Source organism: Microcaecilia unicolor, chromosome 6, assembly GCF_901765095.1.
Source record: "Microcaecilia unicolor chromosome 6, aMicUni1.1, whole genome shotgun sequence".
NCBI classification, from domain to species: domain Eukaryota; kingdom Metazoa; phylum Chordata; class Amphibia; order Gymnophiona; family Siphonopidae; genus Microcaecilia; species Microcaecilia unicolor.
In genome coordinates, this window is record NC_044036.1 from 320,424,960 (window position 1) to 320,450,296 (window position 25,337).

The following is a 25,337-nucleotide window of genomic DNA, read 5'->3' on the forward strand; positions in this document are numbered from 1 at the left end:
ACACCACTCAGGATTTGTAGACCTCTATCATATCTCCCCTGATGTTACGTCTGTGCTCCCCCCGCCCTCTGGTGGCCAGAACCGGTGGCTGCTACAGACTATCACCCGTTCCAGACTTTAGCCCAGTCCAGTCCGGATCTTCCAGGCTGCCAGACTTGTCTGTTTTGTTTGACCCTGCACTGCACCCATAGCTGCCTGATGATTGCTGCAGCTGAAGCTCAGCTGCTGCTGGGCTTATTAGCCATTTGGAACCTCTCTGCCTTTGCATTTCGTCTAAGGCCCTGGTATGTTGGTGCTTGTTGCACTTCAGCCTGAGTTTGTTTCCTTGCTCTTGTTCTTGCCTGAAGTCTTGCCTGTTCTAGTTAGTCTATGTTTAGTTTAGGGTATTGCTTGTTTACTGTATTGCTTGTTTCCCAGTCTTGTGTCTTGTTTGTATGTCTTTGTCTAGTTCTGGGTTTATCTGTGTTTGTTCCCTGCTTCAGTGGCTGCTTGCAGCTTTCAGTTCAGTCTCCTGTCTAGCTGTGTTTGTTCCCTGTTTCAGTGACTGGTCGCAGCTTTCAGTCCTGTCCTTTAGCCTATCCTTTCCCTGCCTTGCTGTCCCTGTGCTGCCTAGCTGTTATCCAGTCCTGCCCTGTCCAGTAAGTCCTGCCGGCCACTTGAAGCCTGGAGCTCAACTCTTGGTGAAAAGTGGCCAGGTGCAGGTGAAGCCTAACTGTTTGTCAGAGATCTGCCTTGTCTCTAGCGTGGGGTGGTTTTGCCTGCCACTGCCGCTCCTCGGCAGTGGTCCAAGGGCTCACAAACCCAGTTTCCAGCTTTGAAAACGTGACACCTGAGCCCTCTCTTTTCCAAGCTGAAGACCCCTAACCTCTTTAGCCTTTCCTCATATGAGAGGAGTTCCATCCTCTTTTGTCATTTTGGTTGCCCTTCTTTGAACCTTTTCTAATTCCACTATATCTTTTTTGAGATATGGCAACCAGAATTGCAAATAGTACTCAAAGTGAGGTCACACCATAGAGCGATGCAGAGGCATTATAATATTCTTGCCTTATTTTCCATTCCTTTCCTAATAATTTGTAGCATCCAGTTTGCTTTTTGGCCACCGCCACACACTGGGCAGAAGATCTCTATGATGACACCTAGATATTTTTCTTGGGTGCTAAGGTGGACCCTTGCATCAGGTAACTATGATTTGAATTATTCTTCCCATTGTGCATCACTTTGCATTTGTCCACATTAAATTTCGTCTGCCATTTGGATGCCCAGTCTCCAATTTTCTAAGATCTTCCTGCAATATTTCATAATCCACATGTGTTTTAGCAACTTTGAATAGTTTTGTGCCATCTCACTTGTCATTCCAATTTCCAGATCGTTTATAAATATGTTAAATAGTACCGGTCCCAGTACAGATCTCTGCAGCACTCCACTATTCACCCCCTTCCACAGAGAAAAATGTCCATTTACTCTACCCTCTGTTTTCTGTTCATTAACCAGTTCCTAATCCACAGCAAAACATTGCCTCCTATCCCATAGCTTTTTAATTTTCTCATTCATGAGGGACTTTGTCAAAAGCTTTCTAAAAAATCTAGGTGCACTACATCAACCTTCATCAACATGTTTATTCACGTCTTCAAAGAAATGAAGCAAATTGATGAGGCAAGACTTCCCTTTGCCAAATCCATGCTGACTCTGTCCTATTAAACCATGTTTGTCTATGCATTCAGTGATTTTATTCTTTATAATAGTTTCCACTATTTTGCCTGGCACTGAAGTCAGGCTTACCGGTCTGTAATTTCCCTGATCACCCCTAGAACCCTTTTTAAAAATTGGCGTCACATTGGCCACCCTCCAGTCTTCAGGTACTACAAGCGATTTTAACTACAGGTTACAGATCACTAACAGCAGATCAGCAATTTCATGTTTTGAGTTCTTTCAGTACCCTGGGGTGCATACCATCCAGTCCAGGTGATTTGCTACTCTTTAATTTGTCGATTTGGCTCAATACATCTTCCAGGTTAAATGATATTTCTTTCAGTTCCTCTGCACCGTCACCCTTGAAAACCATTTCTGGTACCGGTAGATCTCTTGTGTTTTTATGTTCTTCAGTAAAGGTCGACGCAAAGACTTCATTCATTCTCTCTGCTATGGCCTTGAAGGTTGGGGACGTAGGCGCCCATGGATCTCTCTGCCCCAGTTCTTTTTTGCTATCCTAAGTTAGCCAAATAGTTTATCTGGACACTGGCACTGAATTTCGCCAGTCCCTGGATTACACCTGGCTCTGCCCAGACTGCTTTGGCATAATCTGGATAACTGCAGGGCGATCTGTAGGATTTTCAGAAGCGTTATTCAGATAATACCGCTGAAAATCCAAGTATGGTCCCAGTCAGCGGGGACCTATCCGAATAGCAGATGCTGCTCCCAGGATAAGTCCTTTTAAATACTGGGCCCTGAGGATCTGAGTACTAGCTTCTTTTTCTGTCTGTCTTCTTCTCTTTCCTCTCATACAGTATCTTCTGTTTCTTCTCTCCCTTTTCTTCTCATCTAGCTTATCAATCTGTACTCTGTTCTCTTTCTCTTTATGTTCTCGTCTGTTCTAAGGAAACCTTCACAATTAATCCTTATATGATGTGGTTTTAGATTCTTTCCTGTCTAACATTGGAGTTCTTTTCCTGTGGTGTTGTTATTGTTATAATATAATTGTAAAACGCTTTAACGTGCAACGGTCTGCGCCAGAGCCGGTGGTGGGAGGCAGGGATAGTGCTGGGCAGACTTATACGGTCTGTGCCAGAGCTGTTGGTGGGAGGCGGGACTGGTAGTTGGGAGGCGGGGATAGTGCTGGGCAGACTTATAGGGTCTGTGCCAGAGCTGGTGGTTGGGAGGCGGGGTTGGTGGTTGGGAGGCGGGGATAGGGCTGGCCAGACTTATACGGTCTGTGCACTGAAGAGGACAGTACAAATAAAAAAAGTAGCACATATGATTTTATCTTCTTGGGCAGACTGGATGGACCGTGCAGGTCTTTTTCTGCCGTCATCTACTATGTATACTATGTTTATGTATGTTTAAGGGCAGTGTATCAAACGTCAATAAACCATAAGCCATATGATGTGATAGATGGAGTAGACTCATGTGTTTTGTTCACGCCCTGTACCCTGCTGTAATGGTGACTTCTTAAAGAGCTGCTTGGCCTGCTTGGGTTAAATCCTAATGATCACCTCATGTCATTTGTCTCATCTCAGGATGAAGTTGGTATCTGTGCACGTATCACCTTTGAAGTCCTGGCTTTTGAGAGAGCACTGTCCGTCTTGGAAATAACTAATGATGGAACGACTGCCATTTGGTATGAATGGAGGAGGCTGCCACACATTAGCACCCTGGACCAGATTCCAAAATACCAGAAGGGTCAACGATTTTACTTCAATACCAGTGCAGGTCTGTGTGACAGAGATGCGTGCACAGGCCTAATTTTCATTGCCTTCTAAAATTAACCCATGGTCCCCAAGTATTTAATGAAAGGGCCCAGGCTCTGCATACATAGAGAAATCCCCCCCCATGGGAGAAGTAGTGTCTTCAGTCAGTCACCACAGGCCCACAGGGGAATGTAGAGCCTCATGCTACAGCTAGCAGATAATAGCTTATACCCCTACAAAATGTGGCTACCAAATCAAGGGTTACACACTCCTCCTCTTAGTCAAATCGTGCTTAACAACCAATTACATATAACTATTTCAAAGTTCTACTATCATTTTCACATATCAATTATACATACACTCAATATATCACACCCTATTTATTCCTGCTTTAAAAATACAAACAGATCAACCATACACATAACTCTATTGATCTTAATCACAACATTTATAACTAAACATGGACTGGACATGGAACAAAGTCACTTAGAGGGGCATAATCGAACGAAAACGTCTATCTCCACGGGCGTTTATCTCCGAGGACGGGTCCGTGAAGGGGCGGACCAAACCGTATTTTCGCAAAAAATAGACGTCCATGTTTTATTCGACAATTTGTGAGCTGGGCGTTTTTGTTTTTCAGCGATAATGGAAAATGAAAGCACCCAGCTCAAAAACGAATAAATCCAAGGCATTTGTTCGTGGGAGGGGCCAGGAATCGTAGTGCACTGGTCCCCCTCACATGCCAGGACACCAACCGGGCACCCTAGGGGGCACTTTTACAAAAACAAAAAAAAAGGTAAAAGAGCTCCCAGGTGCATAGCACCCTTCCCTTGGGTGTTGAGCCCCCCAAATCCCCCTCAAAACCCACTGCCCACAAGTCGACACCATTACTGTAGCCCTAAGGGGTGAAGGGGGGCACCTACATATGGGTACAGTGGGTTTGGGGGGTTGGACGACTAATAAGCATTAAGCAGCACAATTGTAACAGGTAGGGGGGGATGGGCCTGGGTCCACCTGCCTGAAGTCCACTGCACCCACTAACAACTGCTCCAGGGACCTGCATACTGCTGCCAGGGAGGTGGGTATGACATTTGAGGGTGAAAATAAAAAGTTGTGAAACATCATTTTTTGTGGTGGGAGGGGGTTAGTGACCACTGGGGGAGTCAGGGGAGGTCATCCCCGATTCCCTCTGGGGGTAATCTGGTCATTTAGGGCACTTTTTGGGGCCTTATTCGTGAAAAAACAGGGTCCAGGAAAAGTGCCCTAAATTCTAGCTACAAACGCATACTTTTTTTCCATTATCGGCGAAAGGCGCCCATCTCTCCTCGGCCGATAACCACGCCCCAGTTCCACCTTCGCCACGCCTCTGACACGCCCCCGTCAACTTTGTACGCTTCCGCGATGGAGTGCAGTTGAAAACGTCCAAAATCGGCTTTCCATTTTACCGATTTATTCGTTTTTGTGAGATAAACGTCTATCTCCCGATTTGGGTCGAAATCTAGGCGTTTTTCTCTTTCAATTATAAGATGGTTAATGTCCTAATATATCAGTCCACTTGTTGACTGTGGGTTCTTTAATCATTAGAGGCTCTCCAAACCATGCAGTAATTTGTTAACCATATTCATGGTTAACTCCATTGTTCATATAAAGATAAAGACAACCCAGGAGAATCCTCCAGTCAGTATCCAATTGTAGGTGTTTGTAATGTATTCCACGCTCTTCCAAAACCAAATGAATGGATCCCAGTCAATGTCCAATTGTAGGTGTCTGTAGTGTATTCCACACTTTTCCAAAACAAATTAATGGATCAAAATGTGGGAGTCACAGACTACAAACACTGAGCTGTCCAGATACAGTAATAACTGTTGAAAAAAAATTGTAGTTTTAGTTTAGTGATTTGAATATGCCAACTTTGAGTATGTGAATATACAGGATCGCCAGTATCTTTGGAGTAGAGGAATAGTCTAGCGGTTAGTGCAGCAGACTTTGATCCTGGGTTCAATTCCCACTTCAGTTGCTCGTGACCTAAACCCTCCATTGCCCCACCTACCAAAACTTAGATTGTGAGCCCTCTAGGGACAGAGAAAGTACCTGCATATAATGTGTAGCTATAGAAATGATTAGGTGGAAATGCGTTTTTGCTTCTATTATACTGCAGATAGAGTCTAGCTTCTTGGGGTTTCCAGTTCAGTTATTATTTGTGCATTTCACTTTCTATTGTATAGTAATTTATTCTGTATTTGGTAAGGTTCTATTCATATTTTGCACATGTGGCCAAGGTAAAGTATCTTGTGAGCGTTTAGTTTCCCTGTAGAGGTACAGTATGTAGCAGCCTAGCTTGATCTCTTTTCCCAATGAGTCCTGATGTAATATTTACAATGCAGCCTTTTCATAGTATCTGTGTCTGGTTATAAGGGGTGTATCGATTATGGGAGCAGGTCCTTCAGTGGTCATCCCACCCCTTAAAGATGGCCCTCAGTATGAGTACTGGCACCTTTTTTCCTAGATAAAAAGCACTGGGTATGCACGGGCCGGTGGAGTTTGAAGAGCTGAAAGGAAATGGCTTGTTGTTCCGTGGAAGGTAGACCAGAAATGATGGGTTTACTTTGTTTCTATGTAAATGCATGAAGAGAGAGGGAAGGGGAGGAGAGGCAATATAGGCTGTTTGGAGAAGGAAGGTGTCTTCCTATTTGCCAGCATGATGTACGTTAATCTTTTATTGATTTCTTAATGATATGCTTATTTTTATCTCAATCAATTGTGTGTTTGTCAAAGATGCAATAAGCAAATGGGTCAGTCTTTGAAAACCTACTGATAAGATAATCAGATAAATTTACCCATTTATATTTAGAAAGGATGCTGTCAACATGGGCTACTGTTAAGACATGTTATTTTATTGTTAACCTGGGTTATTAGTAAATAGTTTCATTGCATAAAATGGGACCTGTGCTAAAATAACACGAATTAGTGGTAAAATAACACATCTTAATTACATCCCTTAATGGATATTCAGCTGCACATATCTAATTAGTTGTAGAGCTGAATTTAGCATTTCAAATTACATGCAAGCTTATTTTCGAAAGTGATTGCCGGCCATCTTCTGACATAAATCGGGAGATGGCCGGCGATCTCGGAAAAGCGGTGAAATCGGTATAATCGAAAGCTGCTTTTTTGACAGCATTGCTGCTTTCCCGTCGCATCACCGGCGAAAGTTCAAAGGGGCGTGTCGCCGGCGAAACGAAGGCGGGACATGGGCAGGCATGGGCATGGCTACCAGATGGCCGGCTTTCGCGGATAATGGAAAAAAAAGCGGCGTTAAGCAGTATTTCGCCAGGTTTACTTGGTCCTTTTATTTTCACGACCAAGCCTCAAAAAGGTGCCCCAACTGACCAGATGACCACTGGAGGGAATGGGCATGACCCCCCCGTAGTCCCCCAGTGGTCACCAACACCCTCCCACATGAAAAAAATAAAAATAAAGCACTTTTTTGCCAGCCTCTAATGTCATACCCAGGTCCCTGACAGCAGTATGCAAGCCTGGAGCAGTTTTTAATGGGTGCACTGCACTTCAGGCTGGCAGACCCAGGTCCATCCCCCCCCCCCCCCCCCCACCTGTTACACTTGTGGTGCTAAGTGTTGAGCCCTCCAACCCCCCCCCCCCCAAACCCACTGTACCCACATGTAAGTGCCCCCCTTCACCCATAACGGCTATGGTAATGGAGTAGAGGTGTGGGGAGTGGGTTTGGGGGGGGATTTGGGGGGCTCAGCACCCAAGGTAAGGGAGCTATGCACCTGGGAGCTTTTTTTGTATTTTTTAAACATTTTTAGAAGTGCCCCCTAGGGTGCCCTGGCACGTGAGGGGGACCAGTGCATTACAAATGCTGGCTCCTCCCACGACCAAATGCCTTGGATTTCGCCGAGTTTGAGATGGCCGGCATTTTTTTCCATTATCGCTGAAAAACAAAACCGGCGATCTCAAACCCTGCGAACTGTGGCATTTGGCCGGGCTAAACCATCTTTTTCGATAATACGGTTCCGGCCAGCTGTTGCGCCGCCGCCAAAATAGATCGCCGGCGATCTATTTGGCCGGCGACGTTCGATTATGCCCCTCATAGTGCAATAATTTAGGGGCATAGTTATCAACATGCTCTACCATTAAGACATATTCTTTTACTGTAAACCTGGATTATTAGTAACTGGGTCTCATTGTATAAAATGGGACCTGCAGTAAAATAATACGAATTTGTGGTAAAATAACACATCTTAACAGCACCAGGTTGAGAGTGCTCAGTGGGGGGGGGGGGGGGGGGGGGGGGAAGAGTTCATATTCAGCCATTGAGTGCAATAATCAGTGCTAACCAGCTAAGTTACAATGGGAAATCCTGACTCATGGAAATCTGTACCATTCTAGTTTAAGTGGGCAGATTTAACCATATATTTAGGCAGTGACAGGAACTAAAGGGGAAAGTTATCAACATGGGTCACCATTAATACATGTTCTTTTACTGTTAACTCAAGTTATTAGTAACTAGATTTCACTGCATAAAGTGGAACCTGAGTTAGTCCTAAAATAACACTCCTTAACAACAGCCCATGTTGGTAACTACACCCCTAAATATTTAAACAGATCAATTGACTAATTTTATCTGGCTAAATCTCTTGAGTATTTGCCCCCAAATTTTCAGTACTGTGTGTAAATGCAGATAACCACATGAACTTTCAAACACACACAAAGATATGGTAAATGTACAAGCTGACTTTGAAACGTAGGCCGTGGTGCTTATTTTAGAAGCTCTGTTCGTGTTTTGGATGTCTGAAAACCGGCATTTAGACATCCATATCACAAGGAGTGGCCTAGTGGTTAGGGTGGTGGACTCTGGTCCTGAGGAACTGAGTTTGATTCCTACTTCAGGCACAGGCAGCTCCTTGTGACTTGGAGCAAGTCACTTAACCCTCTATTGCCCCATGTAAGCCGCATTGAGCCTGCCATGAGTGGGAAAGCGCAGGGTACAAATGTAACAAAAATAAAATAGATACTATTGGAGATTCTACATGGAATGTTGCTATTCCACTAGCAACATTCCATTTAGAAGGCTGCGCAGGCTTCTGTTTCTGTGAGTCTGACGTCCTGCACATACGTGCAGGACGTCAGACTCACAGAAGCAGAAGCCTGCGAGGCCACATTGGTGATCTACATTCCATGTAGAATCTCAAATAGTAGCAAGAGTGGCCTAGTGGTTAGGGTGGTGGACTTTGGTCCTGAGGAACTGAGTTTGATCCCCACTTCAGGCACAGGCAGCTCCTTGTGACTCGGGGCAAGTCACTTAACCCTCCATTGCCCCAGGTGCAAATAAGTACCTGTATACGTAAGCCGCATTGAGCCTGCCATGAGTGGGAAAGTGCAGGGTACAAATGTAACAACAACAAAAAAAGGATGTTCAAATGCTTATTTTATAAAGCCAGAATATAGACATCTAACACTGCAGTATGTCCATATGGCAAGGGGGAGTGATGAGGACATGCTTTAGGCAGAACTAAGGAGGGGCCAAAAGATGTACATCCAGCTCCAATTGCAGAAGGGGAGGGAAATCCATGTTCAAAAAGATGGACGTCCATATTTAGACCTGGTACTTGGCACATCCATGTTATAGAAAGGTGCTCTGAGCAGTTCTCCACTGAATGGAGATAAAGGAAGTCACAGTAGGTATTTTTCTATCCCTAGAGAGCTCACAATTAAAAAAAAATACGATGTGGCACCCTCTGGTTCTCTGCTCTGGCTCTTATCTGGGGTTGTTCTAGCCATTAGGGTATTCCTTTGGCTCTCTGCTTCAACCATTAAGCTATTTCTGCACGTGGATATCTGGGTGGCCATTTTATAATATGGACGTTCTTTGCTGTCACACAGATATCCATTTCCCTCATTTTGTCCCATTCGTAAATTGGACTTTTCAGTTTGTAAAATGGATGTTCATGCTGGACATTTCCAGCACATGGACGTCCATCCTGTATCCTGTTCTAAAATACTTGTGAAATGGACTTTCATTTGTGACATACTGACTGGGACATCCACATTCTGAGTTGGGTGTCCTTTCTAAAAATGCCCCTCCACATTTCTAACTCTAAAACAATGAACGCACATATTAGAACTTGGCCCATTTTGAATATGTGACACATGCACACTTGAGTAAACTGTGGTTTGATTTTATTACAGAGCTTATGTGGAATGTTAAAAAATGCAGTTATATTAAGCCTTATTCATATGCACCTGTACACTTTTATAAAACAGGCCTTTGCAATGACCCCTTATAAGCACATAAATCCTCTTGCACAGATTTACACTTGCTCTGAGGAAGGTATAAATTTGTGCGTGTACTATTTGCTTGTACTCATTAATTGTATTAAATATGCACATACATTTAAGCACCTCCCCAACTCTGCCCAAACCATAGGGAACACCTATGTGCAAACCATGTAAAAGAAGGTGAACTTTTTCCATGTGCCTACTTCTTACATACACAATTTTATAAGAGCCTTTTCCATCTGTGAAACATGTTTTCCTTAGCGTCCTTTCAGACCAGTCTAGGACTTGTGGGTTGTGCCCGTTGACCAGCAGATGGAGACAGACTTGTGGCCTCTGCCCTATAAGGGCACTATGCAGCCTTAGGTCTTCAGTGGTTTTGTCTCTACAGATGGTGACAGGCAAACCGTGCAGGACATCTCCTGAACCGTTTTGAGAACCGGTACCCAGGTCTCCAAAAAAAAAAAAAAAATTGGGCTTTCTATTTTCTTTGGAATTTGAGCTGAGGGGATAACTGAGAGAAGTTTGAGTTCCCTCCTCCCATTTATAATCAGAGAAGTTTTTTCTATTTAACATAAAATAATAATAATAAGGAAAGTTTGGGCAGAATGATGGTGAGCAGCATACAGCTTTGATTTTAAAAGAACAGCTTCCTGGTAGGATCTCTGTGGGAGACCAGTATTTTTTTTGTAATTGGCAGCTCCAGGATGTTGGGGGGTGGGGGGGGGGGGGAAGGACTTGGGTAACCTGCTTGCTCTGGATGTGACTGCCAACATGGGATTCTTCTCACGCAAGACTTCCAACCCAAGCAGACAACAGCACTGGCCTAAATTAGTTTTGCAGCCAGCGTGGCTGAGGTAGTGATCAGCTTCTGCCTTCATGGAGGCTCCAGCAGAGCATGCTAGGCACTGTTCCTGGTGTTGGGGCTGACAAGGTGCATTGGAAGTCTGCTCCTTTGGTATTACCAGTGTATCAGTTCGCTTGGGGGGAGCCTGACTAGAGCTAAAAGATCTCTTTCTGCCTGGAATGAGGGCATTGCTTCTCTTCTTTCTCAGACTCGTGGACGTCAAGGAGATCCTGTGGAAAAGTCATCTTGTCCAGTACCTTCTCTTACATGGCTCCTAGCACAAGGTTCTTAGGTGAAGGAGTTGGAATGTATTCAGCTACTTTAGCCTCAGATACCTCTCTTTTTCTTTACACTGTTCTGAACCAGTGGGTGTTGTCCCTACCCACTAGCAGATGGAGGTAGAGAAAACTGAATTCCACCAGTGACATTACCGGCTATAATGTGTGTTGCTCTCTGGAACAATCCAGTATTTTTCTGTACCTTCCAACAGGTAGTAGGTTGTACTGTGGTGCTCGGTCCCTGGCCAAGCTCCCTGCTCTGCTGGCCTTAGCCACACAGTGTGGTTCAGCCTAATGGCCGCTCCCAGGTCACAGTGTCAAGACTGTACCTGGTTGAGCTTGGAGCTTGGCTCTGTAGCCTCCAGTCACAGTCCTTAGTGCTACTGGGTGAGGTTTTGGCTTAGTCCTGAGGGATCTCGCCCGAGGGATGTGGATCCCCATCCCCTGCCTCTCATGCCCATTCACCCTGTTTGGGTGAGTCCCTCATGGGCTTCTTCTGCACCAACTAGGTGCCTATATTTTTCCCAAATTGCCCTGGGTAGCCCCTTTTCACTGTTTTAGAGAAAAAGGGTTTTTTTGCTGTGCCTGTCTCTAAGGAAAAAAAAAGAGCAGAGAAGCCCTGAAAAGGGAAATCCCCTACTTCGTGGTTGAGGGATTTCTCTGTAATTAAGGGGTTTTCCCTTAATTAGCACCCACAGAGAGCTCGGAATGGTGCAGGAGCCAGTGCTATCTTCCGATTTTCAGCCCCACTTTTGTGACTGTATTTGGCCACGTGAATACAAGGGATATCTTTGGCCAGTTTGAACATAATCGGCTAAGTCTGAATATTGACTTAACCAGTTATGTTCAAACCAGCCAAAAATACACCGGATATTCAATGCCGGTCACCAGAAATGTCTTATAATATTTGCTTGTTATACTACTATCGTGTCTTATCATTATCATATTGCCAAAAATTTTCTGTAACACTAAATGTCTTTTTTCTATGATATTTCCACTACCCATGATGTATTTTGAGCCACATTGAGCCTGCAAATAGGTGGGAAAATGTGGGATACAAGTGCAATAAATAAATACATTATCAATTTTCGGAAATCACTGAAGATCTATCTCTTCAATAGAACATATCATAATGACCCATCACTTGAACTCACATTACTGTTTTAAATGTTATTTCATTATTGATCTTGTTACACCTAATGTTTTATTCCACTATGTTGCTCATATTCTTGTGTTATTATTAATTGTAAGCCACATTGAGCCTGCAAATATGTGGGGAAATGTGGGATAGAAATGCAACAAATAAATAAAATAAATAAATGGCCCAGCATTAAATATCCAGGCTCAGCGCCGATCACGGGAGTAAGCCGGTCTAATTCCCGTGGTCTGAATATTGGCCCGTGTGTTCTTTTTGGCTATTTTATTGGCTAGGAGGATATCTGAGCTGCAGGTATTATCATGTAACATAGTAACATAGTAGATGACGGCAGAAAAAGACCTGCACGGTCCATCCAGTCTGCCCAAGAAGATAAATTCATATGTGCTACTTTTTTTATTTGTACTGTCCTCTTCAGTGCACAGACCGTATAAGTCTGGCCAGCCCTATCCCCGCCTCCCAACCACCAACCCCGCCTCCCAACCACCAGCTCTGGCACAGACCGTATAAGTCTGCCCAGCACTATCCCTGCCACCCACCACCGGCTCTGGCACAGACCGTATAAGTCTGCCCAGCACTATTCCCGCCGCCCAACCACCAGCCCCGGCACAGACCGTATAAGTCTGCCCAGCACTAGTCCCGCCTCCCAACCACCAGCCCCAGCACAGACCGTATATGTCTGCCCACACTAGCTCCGCCTCCCAACCACCAGCCCCGGCACAGACCGTATAAGTCTGCCCAGCACTAGTCCTGCCTCCCAACCACCAGCCCCAGCACAGACCGTATAAGTCTGCCCAGCACTAGTCCCCCCTCCCAACCACCAGCCCCAGCACAGACCGTATATGTCTGCCCACACTAGCTCCGCCTCCCAACCACCAGCTCTGCCACCCATTCTAGGCTAAGCTCCTGAGGATCCCTTTCTTCTGCACAGGAAGAAAGGGATCCTCAGGAGCTTAGCCTAGAATGGGTGGCAGAGCTGGTGGTTGGAAATCCCGTCTTTTGTTTCTTGGAGGCAAGTGGATCTATTAGTACAGTTCTATGATTTCTTCCTAAAGTGGTGTCCTCATTTCATTTTAATCAGATTCTGGTGCTGCCTTCTCTCCGTACAGAACAATGCAGGGAGCAATTTCAGTCATTTGCTGCTAGTGAGTGCTGCTTTTAATAGTTAATATGTTTAGGTGCTTATTTTAGAAGCACCACTTGTGTTTTGGATATCCATAAACCGGCATTTAGACATCTATCGTGCATAGACATCTAAGTTCCAATTTTACAAAGCTGGGATATGGATGTCTAGAGCTGAAGAAAATCCATGGCAAGGAGGCGGGCAGGACTAGGGCAAGCCCGAAAATAGATGTTTATTCCTCATTTCAGAAGGGGAATATGCGTGGGATAAACATAAAGGAATCCTGTTCAGAAGAAATGGATCCTCAGGAGCTTAGCCGAGATAGGATAACAGAGCCGGTAGTGGGAGGCGGGGCTGGTGGTTGGGAGGTGGGGATAGTGCTGGGCAGACTTATACGGTCTGTGCCAGAGCCGATGGTGGGAGGTGGGGATAGTGCTGGGCAGACTTGTACGGTCTGTGCCCTGAAAAAGACAGGTACAAATCAAGGTAAGGTATACACAAAAAAGTGGCACATTTCTTGGGCAGACTGGATGGACCGTGCAGGTCTTTTTCTGCCGTCATCTACTATGTTACTATGCTGCTAGATATGAGATGAATCTTGTTCAAATATATGGAAGCAACTAATGAGTTTCTGAAATCTGACAGGCTGTTTGTACTGTTTGGGAGGTCCAAGGAAAGGCGAGGTAACCTCTAGGGCTACTGTTGCCCATTGATTAAAGGAAACAATCTCTTCAGCCTACATATTAAAAGGAAAATGGTTTTATGAGCACATTTTACTAGAGGTCTAGTAGTTTCCTGGACACCACTGCAGCATGGTCATCTCTACATATTTGTGTAAAACAATACACATTCAATGTAATAGCAAGAGAAGAGACTACCTTCAGAGCAGATGTTATTCAGGCAGGGGCTGCAGAATCCCACCCAGCGTAGATTGCTTTAATACATCCCACAAGTCCTGGACTGGTCTAGTGAAGATGCTAAGGAAGGAGATATTAAATCTTACCTGTTAATTTTCTTTCATTTAGTCCCACCAGATCAATCTAGGAACCCTCCCAGAATTTTACATACTCTTTTAGAAGAAATATGTTACTGTTGAACGTTTGATCAATCCTTGGCTGAAGGAGTAGCCTAGCGGTTAGTGCAGTGGACTTTGATCCTGGGAAACTGGGTTCAGTTCCCACTGGCAGCTCCTTGTGACTCTGGGCAAGTCACTTAACTGTCTATTGCCCCAGGTACAAATAAGTGTCTATGTAAACCGCTTTGAATGTAGTTGCAAAAAGCACAGAAAGGCAGTATATCCAGTCCCTTTCAAGCTATTTAACTTCTCATGTTTTTGAAGTTGTGGGTTTGTCTCTGGCTGTTGTTCAACAATCTCAAGATTTTAGGAATTTTAGGAGAATAAGGTTAATTGTTCAAGACACGTGAAAAGGAAGCACCCATTATCTATTGCTTTGGCATTCAAAATATTGAAAACCTAAGGCTGTACAGTGCCCTTATAGGGCAGAGGCCATGTCTTTAGTCCCTGTCTCCATATGCTGGTTGATGCACACAACCACAAGTCTTGGACTGGTCTAATAGGACTAAAAGAAAGAAAAGTAACGGGTAAGATTTGACTCTGGGCAAGTCACTTAACCCTCCATTGCCCCATGTAAGCCGCATTGAGCCTGCCATTAGTGGGAAAGCGCAGGGTACAAATGTAACAAAAATAAAATAGATACTATTGGAGATTCTACATGGAATGTTGCTACTATTGGAGATTCTAGATGGAATGTTGCTATTCCACTAGCAACATTCCATATAGAAGGCTGCGCAGGCTTCTGTTTCTGTGAGTCTGACGTCCTGCACGTACGTGCAGGACGTCAGACTCACAGAAGCAGAAGCCTGCGCGACCACATTGGTGATCTGCAAGGGCCGACTTCTACATGGAATGCTGCTAGTGGAATAGCAACATAGAATCTCAAATAGTAGTAACAGTGGAGGAGTGGCCTAGTGGTTAGGGTGGTGGACTCTGGTCCTGGGGAACTGAGTTCGATTCCCACTACAGGCAGCTCCTTGTGACTCTGGGCAAGACACTTAACCCTCCATTGCCACATTAAGCCTGCCATGAGTGGGAAAGCACGGGGTACAAAAATAAATAATTTCTCCTTGCATGTGGAAAAATTACCCTCATAGGGGATAATTTTGAGAGTGCTCATAGGCCCATGGGTGTCTACACGCTGATTTTAGAAAGTGTTACTTCCCTTGGAGTTTCCCTTTTGAAAGTTCCACAGCTTCCAGTGCAACAGGAATGCTTTTATCCAATATTCTTTGAAGGTGTAAGCGTGCATGTAAAAGGATGCACCAGGATTTCACAGTGAAATCCCAGCTTGTGGGAACTGGCTGCTCTGGCCCTGCCCCTAGCACCAACTCTTTCCAACATGGGCGCGCTGCCGCTTACCGCTGAGAATGCCCCCGCGGTAGAAAATTATTTTCTACCGTGGGATTCGGCGTGCGCCAAAATCAGAATTACCACCAGGGTCACACGCTACCCCAGCGGTGGTGCCGATTGGGCCCACACTACCTACACGTTAGCCCTCCCATTCCTTTCTAAAAGGGCCCCTGACTAAGCTTTGGAAAATATGTCTTTATAAGTACAATCGTTTACCTGTGTATAATTTTCTCCTTTGTCTTTCTGGCTCTCAGGTGTGATTCTGCCAGGGGAGAGCTTAAATTTTCCCTTCTTGTTTAAATCTCCAAATGCTGGCATTTTCAGTGAGGCCTGGCAGTTCTGCACTCATCCCGTGTTACTAGGAGGGGCATCGCTTCAGGTGTCCTTATGGGGTATTGCTGTGTCTGAGGACAAGACCTATGAACTCAGACAAGTTCTAGAGGTGAGAGAAACATTAACAGATTGCCTGTCTGCAAGAAACCAACAGCCGTCATGAGCATGTCATCTGGTGCTTTTATAGATTTATATACGTTGCTTCCTTCGTTTTGCTGATTTGAGAGTGCGTGTTTATAAAGGTACATTGAGGGGCATAATCGAACGCGAACGCCCATCTCCATGGGCGACTATCTCTGAGGACGAGTCCGCGAAGGGGCGGGACAGACCGTATTTTCGAAAAAGATGGGCGTCCATCTTTTGTTTCGATAATACGGTTGGTGCCGGGCAAATGCATCAGATTTGGGCGGATTTGAGCTGGGCAGTATCGGTTTTCAGCGATAATGGAAACCGAAGGCGCCCAGCTCAAAAACGAACAACTCCAAGGCATTTGGTCGTGGGAGGGGCCAGGATTCGTAGTGCACTGGTCCCCCTCACATGCCAGGGCACCAACCAGGCACTCTAGGGGGCACTTGTAAAAAGTAAAAAAAAAAAATTAAAATACCTCTCAAGCCCATAGCTCCCTTACCTTGGGTGCTGAGCCCTCCAAATCCCCCCCAAAACCTACTCCCCACAACTCTACACCATTACCATAGCACTTATGGGTGAAGGGGGGCACTTAGATGTGGGTACAGTGGGTTTTGGGGGCAGTTTGGAGGGCTCCCATTTACCAACACAAGTGTAACAGGTAGGGGGGGATGGGCCTGGGTCCACCTGGCTGAAGTCCACTGCACCCACTAAAACTGCTCCAGGGACCTGCATACTGCTGTGATGGAGCTGGGTATGACATTTGAGGCTGGCATACAGGCTGGCAAAAAAAAGTTTTTAAAGTTCTTTTTTTTTGGTGGGAGGGGGTTAGTGACCACCGGGGGAGTCAGGGGAGGTCATCCCCGATTCCCTCCGGTGGTCATCTGGACAGTTGGGGCACTTTTTGGGGACTTGTTCGTGAAAAGAAAGGGTCCAAAAAAAGCAGCCCAAATTCTCGCTACTGCCGCCCTTCTTTTTTCCATTATCAGCCGAGCACGCCCATCTCTCCTCGGCAGATAAACATGCCCCAGTCCCGCAGTCACCACGCCTCCGACACGCCCCCATCAACTTTGTTCATTCCCGCGACAGACTGTAGTTGGAGGTGCCCAAAATCGGCTTTCGATTATACCGATTTGGGCGCCCATGAGAGAAAGGCGCCCATCTCACGATTTGGGTCGAAATATGGGCGTCTTTCTCTTTTGAAAATAAGCCTGATTGTGTTTCTTTCTCTGGGGGAATACTGTATATGTGTTTTGCCTGTACTTTCCAGTATCCAGTGTATCTTGCTTTGCGTATTCTTGTGAATTCAGTTATCTGACCTGTACGTCTAGTAGCGCTATAGAAATGATAAGTAGTGGTAGTACAATTCCTGTCCTTGAGAGCCCGAGGCAGGCCAAGTTTTCAGGATATCTACAATGAATATGCATGAGATAGATTTGCCTACCATGACAAAATGAATAAATATGCCTTTACTTTTTTGATTCAGTTTTACACTGGTTCGTTTTCTCCCTTGAAGGAATCAATGATAAGAAAAGACTCCTATTTGTGATAGAGGGTAGTAAAATCATAGTGATTTCCCCTATCAGGAGATTTGAAGTTCCAGTTATTTAAAATTGTATATTTTCAGGAAAAATGAGTATTACGGCTTTATTATTGAATATTATTTAGCAAACTTCAGTATTTTGGTATAGTCACTTTTGAGTTTGTTATCCCAACACATAGGTTGTGTAATATTAGATAAGTAATCTCTTTTATTTTATTTTATTTTTAACAACTTAATTTTACAAGCACTAAAATAACTTGCCAGAAATACAGAGAAAATAACACACAAGAATTATTTCAATCAGGTAATTCTATACTCTTCCTTAGACCACAAAATAGGGAGCGTGAAACAAGACAAGGAGATCAATTAAACAACAGTAAACAAAGAAAACGTGGTATTAACCTGATTATCCCCAGTTATTATTTATCTGAATCATTATTCCACATTGATCGTCTGCTTGGCTTCTTCAAACCCAAAATGGTGTATAGTCAATTTATTTAGTTGGAAACATACTTATAGATAAGTAATTTTTAATTATAGGATGCTCTAATAAGGACTCGATTTTTCAAGAGTTAGGAAGTTAATATAGTAGATGGAGTATGATAGAATATAATCATAACAGAGGCTCTAAGGTTCATTTATTTTTATTTATTACATTTGTACCCCACGCTTTCCCACTCATGGCAGGCTCAATGCGGCTTACATGGGGCAATGGAGGGTTAAGTGACTTGCCCAGAGTCACAAGGAGCTGCCTGTGCCTAAAGTGGGAATCGAACTCAGTTCCTCAGGACCAAAGTCCACCACCCTAACCACTAGGCCACTCCTCCACTGCTGCTACTATTTGAGATTCTACATGGAATGTTGCTATTCCACTAGCAATATTCCATGTAGAAGTCGGCCCTTGCAGATCACCAATGTGGCCGCGCAGGTTTCTGCTTCTGTGAGTCTGACGTCCTGCACGTACGTGCAGGACGTCAGACTCACAGAAACAGAAGCCTGCGCAGCCTTCTACATGGAATGTTGCTAGTGGAATAGCAACATTCCATGTAGAATCTCCAATAGTAGCAACATTCCATGTAGAAGTCGGCCCTTGCAGATCACCAATGTGGCCGCGCAGGCTTCTGCTTCTGTGAGTCTGACGTCCTGCACATACGTGCAGGACGTCAGACTCACAGAAACAGAAGCCTGCGCAGCCTTCTACATGGAATGTTGCTAGTGGAATAGCAACATTCCATGTAGAATCTCCAATAGTAGCAACATTCCATGTAGAAGTCGGCCCTTGCAGATCACCAATGTGGCCACCCAGTTCTGTGAGTCTGACGTCCTGCACGGATGTCAGACTCACAGAAACAGAAGCCTGCGCAGCCTTCTACATGGAATGTTGCTAGTGGAATAGCAACATTCCATGTAGAATCTCCAATAGTATCTATTTTATTTTTGTTACATTTGTACCCTGCGCTTTCCCACTCATGGCAGGCTCAATGCGGCTTACACGGGGCAATGGAGGGTTAAGTGACTTGCCCAGAGTCACAAGGAGCTGCCTGTGCCTGAAGTGGGAATCGAACTCAGTTCCTCTGTCCATCCCATTTAAACCACCTTCTGTAAATACAATCATCAGGCCCATAATTTTCTACACAAACTTAAATTAATAAATAAATGTGTGCAAAAATGGAGAAACCAATATAACAAAAACCTTCATTTTTTCCAAGACATGGAGTGGAGGAGTGGCCTAGTGGTTAGGGTGGTGGACTTTGGTCCTGAGGAACTGAGTTGGATTCCCACTTCAGGCACAGGCAGCTCCTTGTGACTCTGGGCAAGTCACTTAACCCTCCATTGCCCCATGTAAGCCGCATTGAGCCTGCCATGAGTGGGAAAGCGCAGGGTACAAATGTAACAAAAATAAAATAGATACTATTGGAGATTCTACATGGAACGTTGCTACTATTGGAGATTCTACATGGAATGTTGCTATTCCACTAGCAACATTCCATGTAGAAGGCTGCGCAGGCTTCTGTTTCTGTGAGTCTGACGTCCTGCACGTATGTGCAGGACGTCAGACTCACAGAAGCAGAAGCCTGCGCGGCCACATTGGTGATCTGCAAGGGCCGACTTCTACATGGAATGTTGCTAGTGGAATAGCAACATTCCATGTAGAATCTCAAATAGTAGCAACAATGGAGGAGTGGCCTAGTGGTTAGGGTGGTGGACTTTGGTCCTGAGGAACTGAATTCGATTCCCGCCACAGGCAGCTCCTTGTGACTCTGGGCAAGTCACTTAACCCTCCATTGCCCCGTGTAAGCCACATTGAGCCTGCCATGAGTGGGAAAGCAGGGGGTACAAATGTAACAAAAATAAAATAAATGTATATAAATCATTTAACTGTTCAGCAAACACAAACATTGCTGACTGTGCTTCAGTGTTTACATTGCATAAAGTAGCTTGCTCCTCACGTTAGTATTTGTAGTTTAAAATTCCACATTCTTCAACCCAATAACTTAAAGCAACATTGGCACTAATGTGCCTTTGTTAAATAGGCTCCTGCAATAATCCCCCAAAGCACACAAATTTTGTACCTGCTCATGCATTGCAGCTCTGTCCCTTTTCCATGCAGACAATGAAGGTCTCAGGAAACAAGTAGGCAAGTGGTCTGCTAGTCCCAAAAGGATGGTATACGTAGAAACAGACATGGTTGTTGGCTGTATTTCGCCCAGCATGGGCTGCTTCATATATCTATCTATCTGTCTATCTATAAAATATTAACCTCTTAATCCTAATAGGGGAGATATATATATAATAGGAGGTACCTAAATCATTAACAACAAACAGTACTCCTGTTCTATATAAATTACAAAATCTTTATTAGTGAAAACAAACCAGTGCATTAAAAGAATTACCAAATAGTATCCCTGCAACTCACTCACACTGCCATCCACACCAGACTTATACCCTGATCACATATGTAAATCCCACAAAGAACATTGAACATAAACCCTAAATCGCAGTTTCTTCAGTCTCTGTGTATCATCAGAGCACAATCTCAATAAAGATTAGTCAGTGAGCCCTAAAAAAAAACACAAGGACATACAAAACCCAGTTCTTAATAATTGTAGCAGATATTGAACATTGCTGATCTTTGTATCCAGCAAGTTCTCAAGCGAAGAAAGAAAGAAAACTCCACTGCAATATAAAGCCACTGTTCTTATCCCTGTGATAAAAAAAACCCCAGAGAAACACTGGGAATTGCAGAGTCACACAAATCTTCTGTGATCCTCCTGCACACAGTCAAACCTTTGAATTAAAGGCAGCCAAAGAATGCTTCAGATAAGTGGGAGGCTTCCAGGGATAAGTAAATTAAACCCACATAGTTGGTATACTCCAAAGTTCCCCAATGCGAGACCACATTTCGTAGCTCTTCCTCAGGGGGAACCACCCCTTATTACCTATAACATATCAGCAAACAGAAAAAAAACACAATAATATAGGCAACTAACAATCTAACAATCACTTTTCAAATGAATACAATCCATGTAGATATACATTGTAGCAGCTACTCACCAACGGGACCAACGACCAGGCAGGGAATCCCAGCCCCACCTCCAAGCTTCCAGCTCATAAATTGCAGCACAGGTTTGACTGTGTGCAGGAGGATCACAGAAGATTTGTGTGACTCTGCAATTTCCAGTGTTTCTCTGTGGGGGTTTTTTTTATCACAGGGATAAGAACAGTGGTTTTATATTGCAGTGGAGTTTTTTTTTTTCTTTCTTCACTTGAGAACTTGTTGGATACAAAGATCAGCAACGTTCAATATCTGCTACAATTATTAAGAACTGGGTTTTGTGTGCCCTTGTGTTTTTTTAGGGCTCACTGACTGATCTTTATTGAGATTGTGCTCTGATGATACACAGAGACTGAAGAAACTGCGATTTAGGGTTTATGTTCAATGTTCTTTGTGGGATTTACATATGTGATCAGGGTATAAGTCTGGTGTGGATGGCAGTGTGAGTGAGTTGCAGGGATAATATTTGGTAATTCTTTTAATGCACTGGTTTGTTTTCACTAATAAAGATTTTGTAATTTATATAGAATAGGAATACTGTTTGTTGTTGTTGTTATCTATAAAATAGCCAAATAACAAGGATTTGTAATGAGCTTTGCCTGGTCCCCATACACGCTTTGATAAAGGGGATGGGACGACTTCCCTATGAGGAAAGTCTAAAGCGGCTAGGGCTCTTCAGCTTGGCGAAAAGACGGCTAAGGGGAGATATGATAGAGGTCTATAAAATAATGAGTGGAGTGGAAAGGGTAGACATGAAGCGTCTGTTTACGCTTTCCAAAAATACTAGGACTAGGGGGCATTCAATGAAGCTACAAAGTAGTAAATTTAAAACGAACCGGAGAAAATGTTTCTTCACTCAACGTGTCCTGCATATGCCTCATAAACATATATATTGAACTGTGTAGATGCAGTCCTGTATCTGCATGTCCTGTATGCATGCTAGCATGGCATATCTAGTTGACAATTTTCAGTGTAAATGAATGTGTGTCTCATTGCTTCTGCATGGTCAGTGGACATGGGAGATCATGTATGAGCAGTGTTTTGGAGAGATGTACATTACAGAACCTGTATTTCATAGAGACTAACAGTTTTTATTTGGCCTATATGCACAGGTGGGCGTGCAGTCCTTAATGCCTAAATGTACAAAGCTGTCTCATGGATCATGTGATAGATTCACATGTGCTACATATATGCACTATGGTGCATAGTATATATGTATGGGGGAGGGTGGAAAGAGAGCAGATGTATGTACATGTGTGTGTGTGTGTACATAGATTCTCACATGAAGAGTAAATTCCTTTTGTGATGGGATAGTATTGACACTGGGAACAAATACCTCCAGATCCACCACAGAAAGCCCTGACATGTGTTACTGAGATATGTGGGTGCACTGAGGGTGTTTGTATTAAATTGGTAAAGAGTTATTGAAGGATAACGTTATTGCCTTGTTGCCTTATTATACCTCAGGCAGAGCTGGAAGACAAACAGACGTTGACTTTGGCAAAAGCCCTTGTGCAGGAGCTGCTTGAGGGTGTACGTAGCCCTGAACGGCCCCTGACACCTTTGGATGCATACATCACTGAGGAGGAATTATTCCACAGGAAGAATCCTCAGGTACTGTCTGCTCCACTTTTGCCCCTTAAAAACAGTATGAAGCCTGGCTATAAAATCCTCTATAGCTGGTACTACACACCCTACCGCCTGATGAAAATATATAAGACTGGGCTGGGACTTTGTTGGAGAAACTGCGGATTACAAGGGGATATGGCGCATATTTGGTGGGACTGCAGAGAAGTTAAAAAATTTTGGAGGGAAATTGTACTTTACCTGAACAAAACAGTGGAGGTGGCGTATCCAGTAGCATTAGATAGCTGTCTACTGCATTTCAAACCGCAGGGAATTAAACCGGACACACATCGGTTTGCCACGCAGTTGTTTGTGGCTAGCAAGCTACTGATTGCGGCAAGCTGGAAAGCCCCTAAGCTCCCAGATATACAAAGAGTCCTGCTGAAGCTAGATAATATATGCCTGATGTCAAAATTGACTGCTGTTCGACAAGGCAATTTGGCCCGATATCATAGTGTGGGACATATATGAGTCACAAAGGTCAATATCGTAATGTGTGATGAGCTCATCTTTTTACTTGTTTTATTTTTTCTGCCTGTGCTCTTAGACAACCACAGAAGGGAAGGGGGGGGGGAGAGGGGAAAGGAGGGAGGGGGCCAGGTTACAATGCAAGACTAGTTCAAGGGACAACTGTGATGTTTATTAGACTTTACTATAGTGCTATTATTATGATGTTATAGCAACGAGAATCACTAATGTACTTAATGACAGTGTTTGTATCACTTGTTATTTTGTTATATACTGGAAAAAAACTCAAAAATAAAGATTAAAGAAAAAAAAAACAGTATGAAGCCTGGTTCGGATCTCTGAAATCCAGATGACTCTGACCTACAATGAAGGGGATGAATTTTCTTACCTGCATCCCCAGAGCCTGTGCCAGAAGTAGCTTCTGTCTCAGGGCATTTTATGGACAGGAGACATTGAATTACTCCCTAAATCATTTGGGCAGTTCTGGATTAAGAGGTGCTGAGGCAGTGTCTGGAATCTCCCAGTTTGAGGGAGGCTAGTACAATAGGTGGAAAGGGCTTTGTTAGAATGTTTGAGAACTTGACTAGAAAGCAAATTTAGTCCATCTCAAAGCACATTTCCACATCACAAAATAATAATTTCTTGCCCTCTTTGTTTTCCTCTTCCTTGCATGTTTTTTTTAAAATTCTTCTCTGTTACTCTGATCTTTCCTTTCCATTTCTCACCTCACTTTTTACTTTCCACACTTTGGCTTTTCGTTTCCTTTGATTTTATTGTTCCTTCCCCTCTCTACGGCTTCCTGCTTTTTCTGTCACAGTTGCATTACCAGCACCATATTGTGAAAGAGATCCATCAGTTATGGAGGCAGTACATTGACAGACCACCCTTGGAAGTAGACAGAGAGAGCCCTCAAGCAAAAGAGGAAGAGCTCGGCACCAACTGGAACCTTTCGTTTCATGATTTTAAAGAGGTATCAAGTCTCCAAGAACGCACAGACAGCTGTGTTTGTGAAAAGTATAGATACGTTCTGGTTAAGAAAAGAAGGGATCAGACACTTTCGAATCCTATTGGGGGCCATGGGAGATCTATTGGGGGACAGCTGTCACTTGGATCAGCCTTCTGGGTGTATTCAGTCATGGTATGCCCTATCACTAACATTACAAACCTCAGTGAGTGATATCTGGCATGGTGTGTCTTTTCATTAATACTTAAGAGATGCACAGGATGATGGTTTTGCTGTTGTGTAATCCATCAATGAAATTAAACAGCAAAAATCATAAAGGAACAGAAGTGAAATTCACCCTTGGATCCAGGATGACATTCATCTCTGAGGAAGGGTGCCTTCCAGTATCTCTCATACTTAGGACCAGTTTCTTACTGCTGTACATTGACAGGAAGTTCCTGTAACTTCCTTTCGGTAATGCTTTATTCGCTATAACCTAGTAAATAAACTGTAAGGAATATTATTCTGTTTATTACATAGTAACATAGTTGATGACGGCAGAAAAAGACCTGCACGGTCCATCCAGTCTGCCCAACAAGACAACTCATGTTTGCTACTTTTTGTGTATACCCTACTTTGATTTGTACATGTGCTCTTCAGGGCACAGACCGTATAAGTCTGCCCAGCACTATCCCTGCCTCCCAACCACCAGCCCCGCCTCCCAACCACTGGCTCTGGCACAGACCGTATAAGTCTGCCCAGCACTATCCCCGCCTCCCACCACCGGCTCTGGCACAGACTGTATAAGTCTGCCCAGCACTATCCCCGCCTCCCAACCACCGGCTCTGGCACAGACCGTATAAGTCCGCCCAGCACTATCCCTGCCTCCCAACCTCCAGTCCCGCCTCCCACCACTGGCTCTGTCACAGTATTTGGATTTATTTGCCGACCAAAATATTCCAAGTGATTTCAATAAAATAAACATGTTTTCAGTAATGCACAGTCACCTCCATCCTTGTTTTAAAAAAAGCTCTCAGATTATGAGGTAATTAATGCCAGCTTTAAGATCCGCATTGCCAGATGGGTTTCTGCCGTGATAAACTCTGAAAAGCTAAACTGAACAAAATGCTCAGCCAGTTTCCTTAACCTGTCAAATTATTTTCCTTCTTCATGACGCTCATAAGAGAGTGTAAGAAAAGGCCATTAGTC

At 44.1% G+C, this 25,337-nt stretch overlaps 1 protein-coding gene across 3 annotated transcripts in view; it reads left to right on the forward strand.

Annotated features, from left to right (window-relative positions):
* The window catches only part of MYCBPAP (MYCBP associated protein), an 80,623-nt gene that overhangs the window by 36,371 nt on the left and 18,915 nt on the right, over nt 1-25,337 (forward strand). For all 3 annotated transcript variants that reach the window (XM_030206356.1, XM_030206355.1, XM_030206357.1), the window contains exons 11-14: nt 3,234-3,426; nt 15,788-15,975; nt 22,559-22,705; nt 24,003-24,155. In XM_030206356.1, the coding sequence (XP_030062216.1) occupies nt 3,234-3,426; nt 15,788-15,975; nt 22,559-22,705; nt 24,003-24,155 (681 nt within the window). The remainder of the gene's footprint in view (nt 1-3,233; nt 3,427-15,787; nt 15,976-22,558; nt 22,706-24,002; nt 24,156-25,337) is intronic.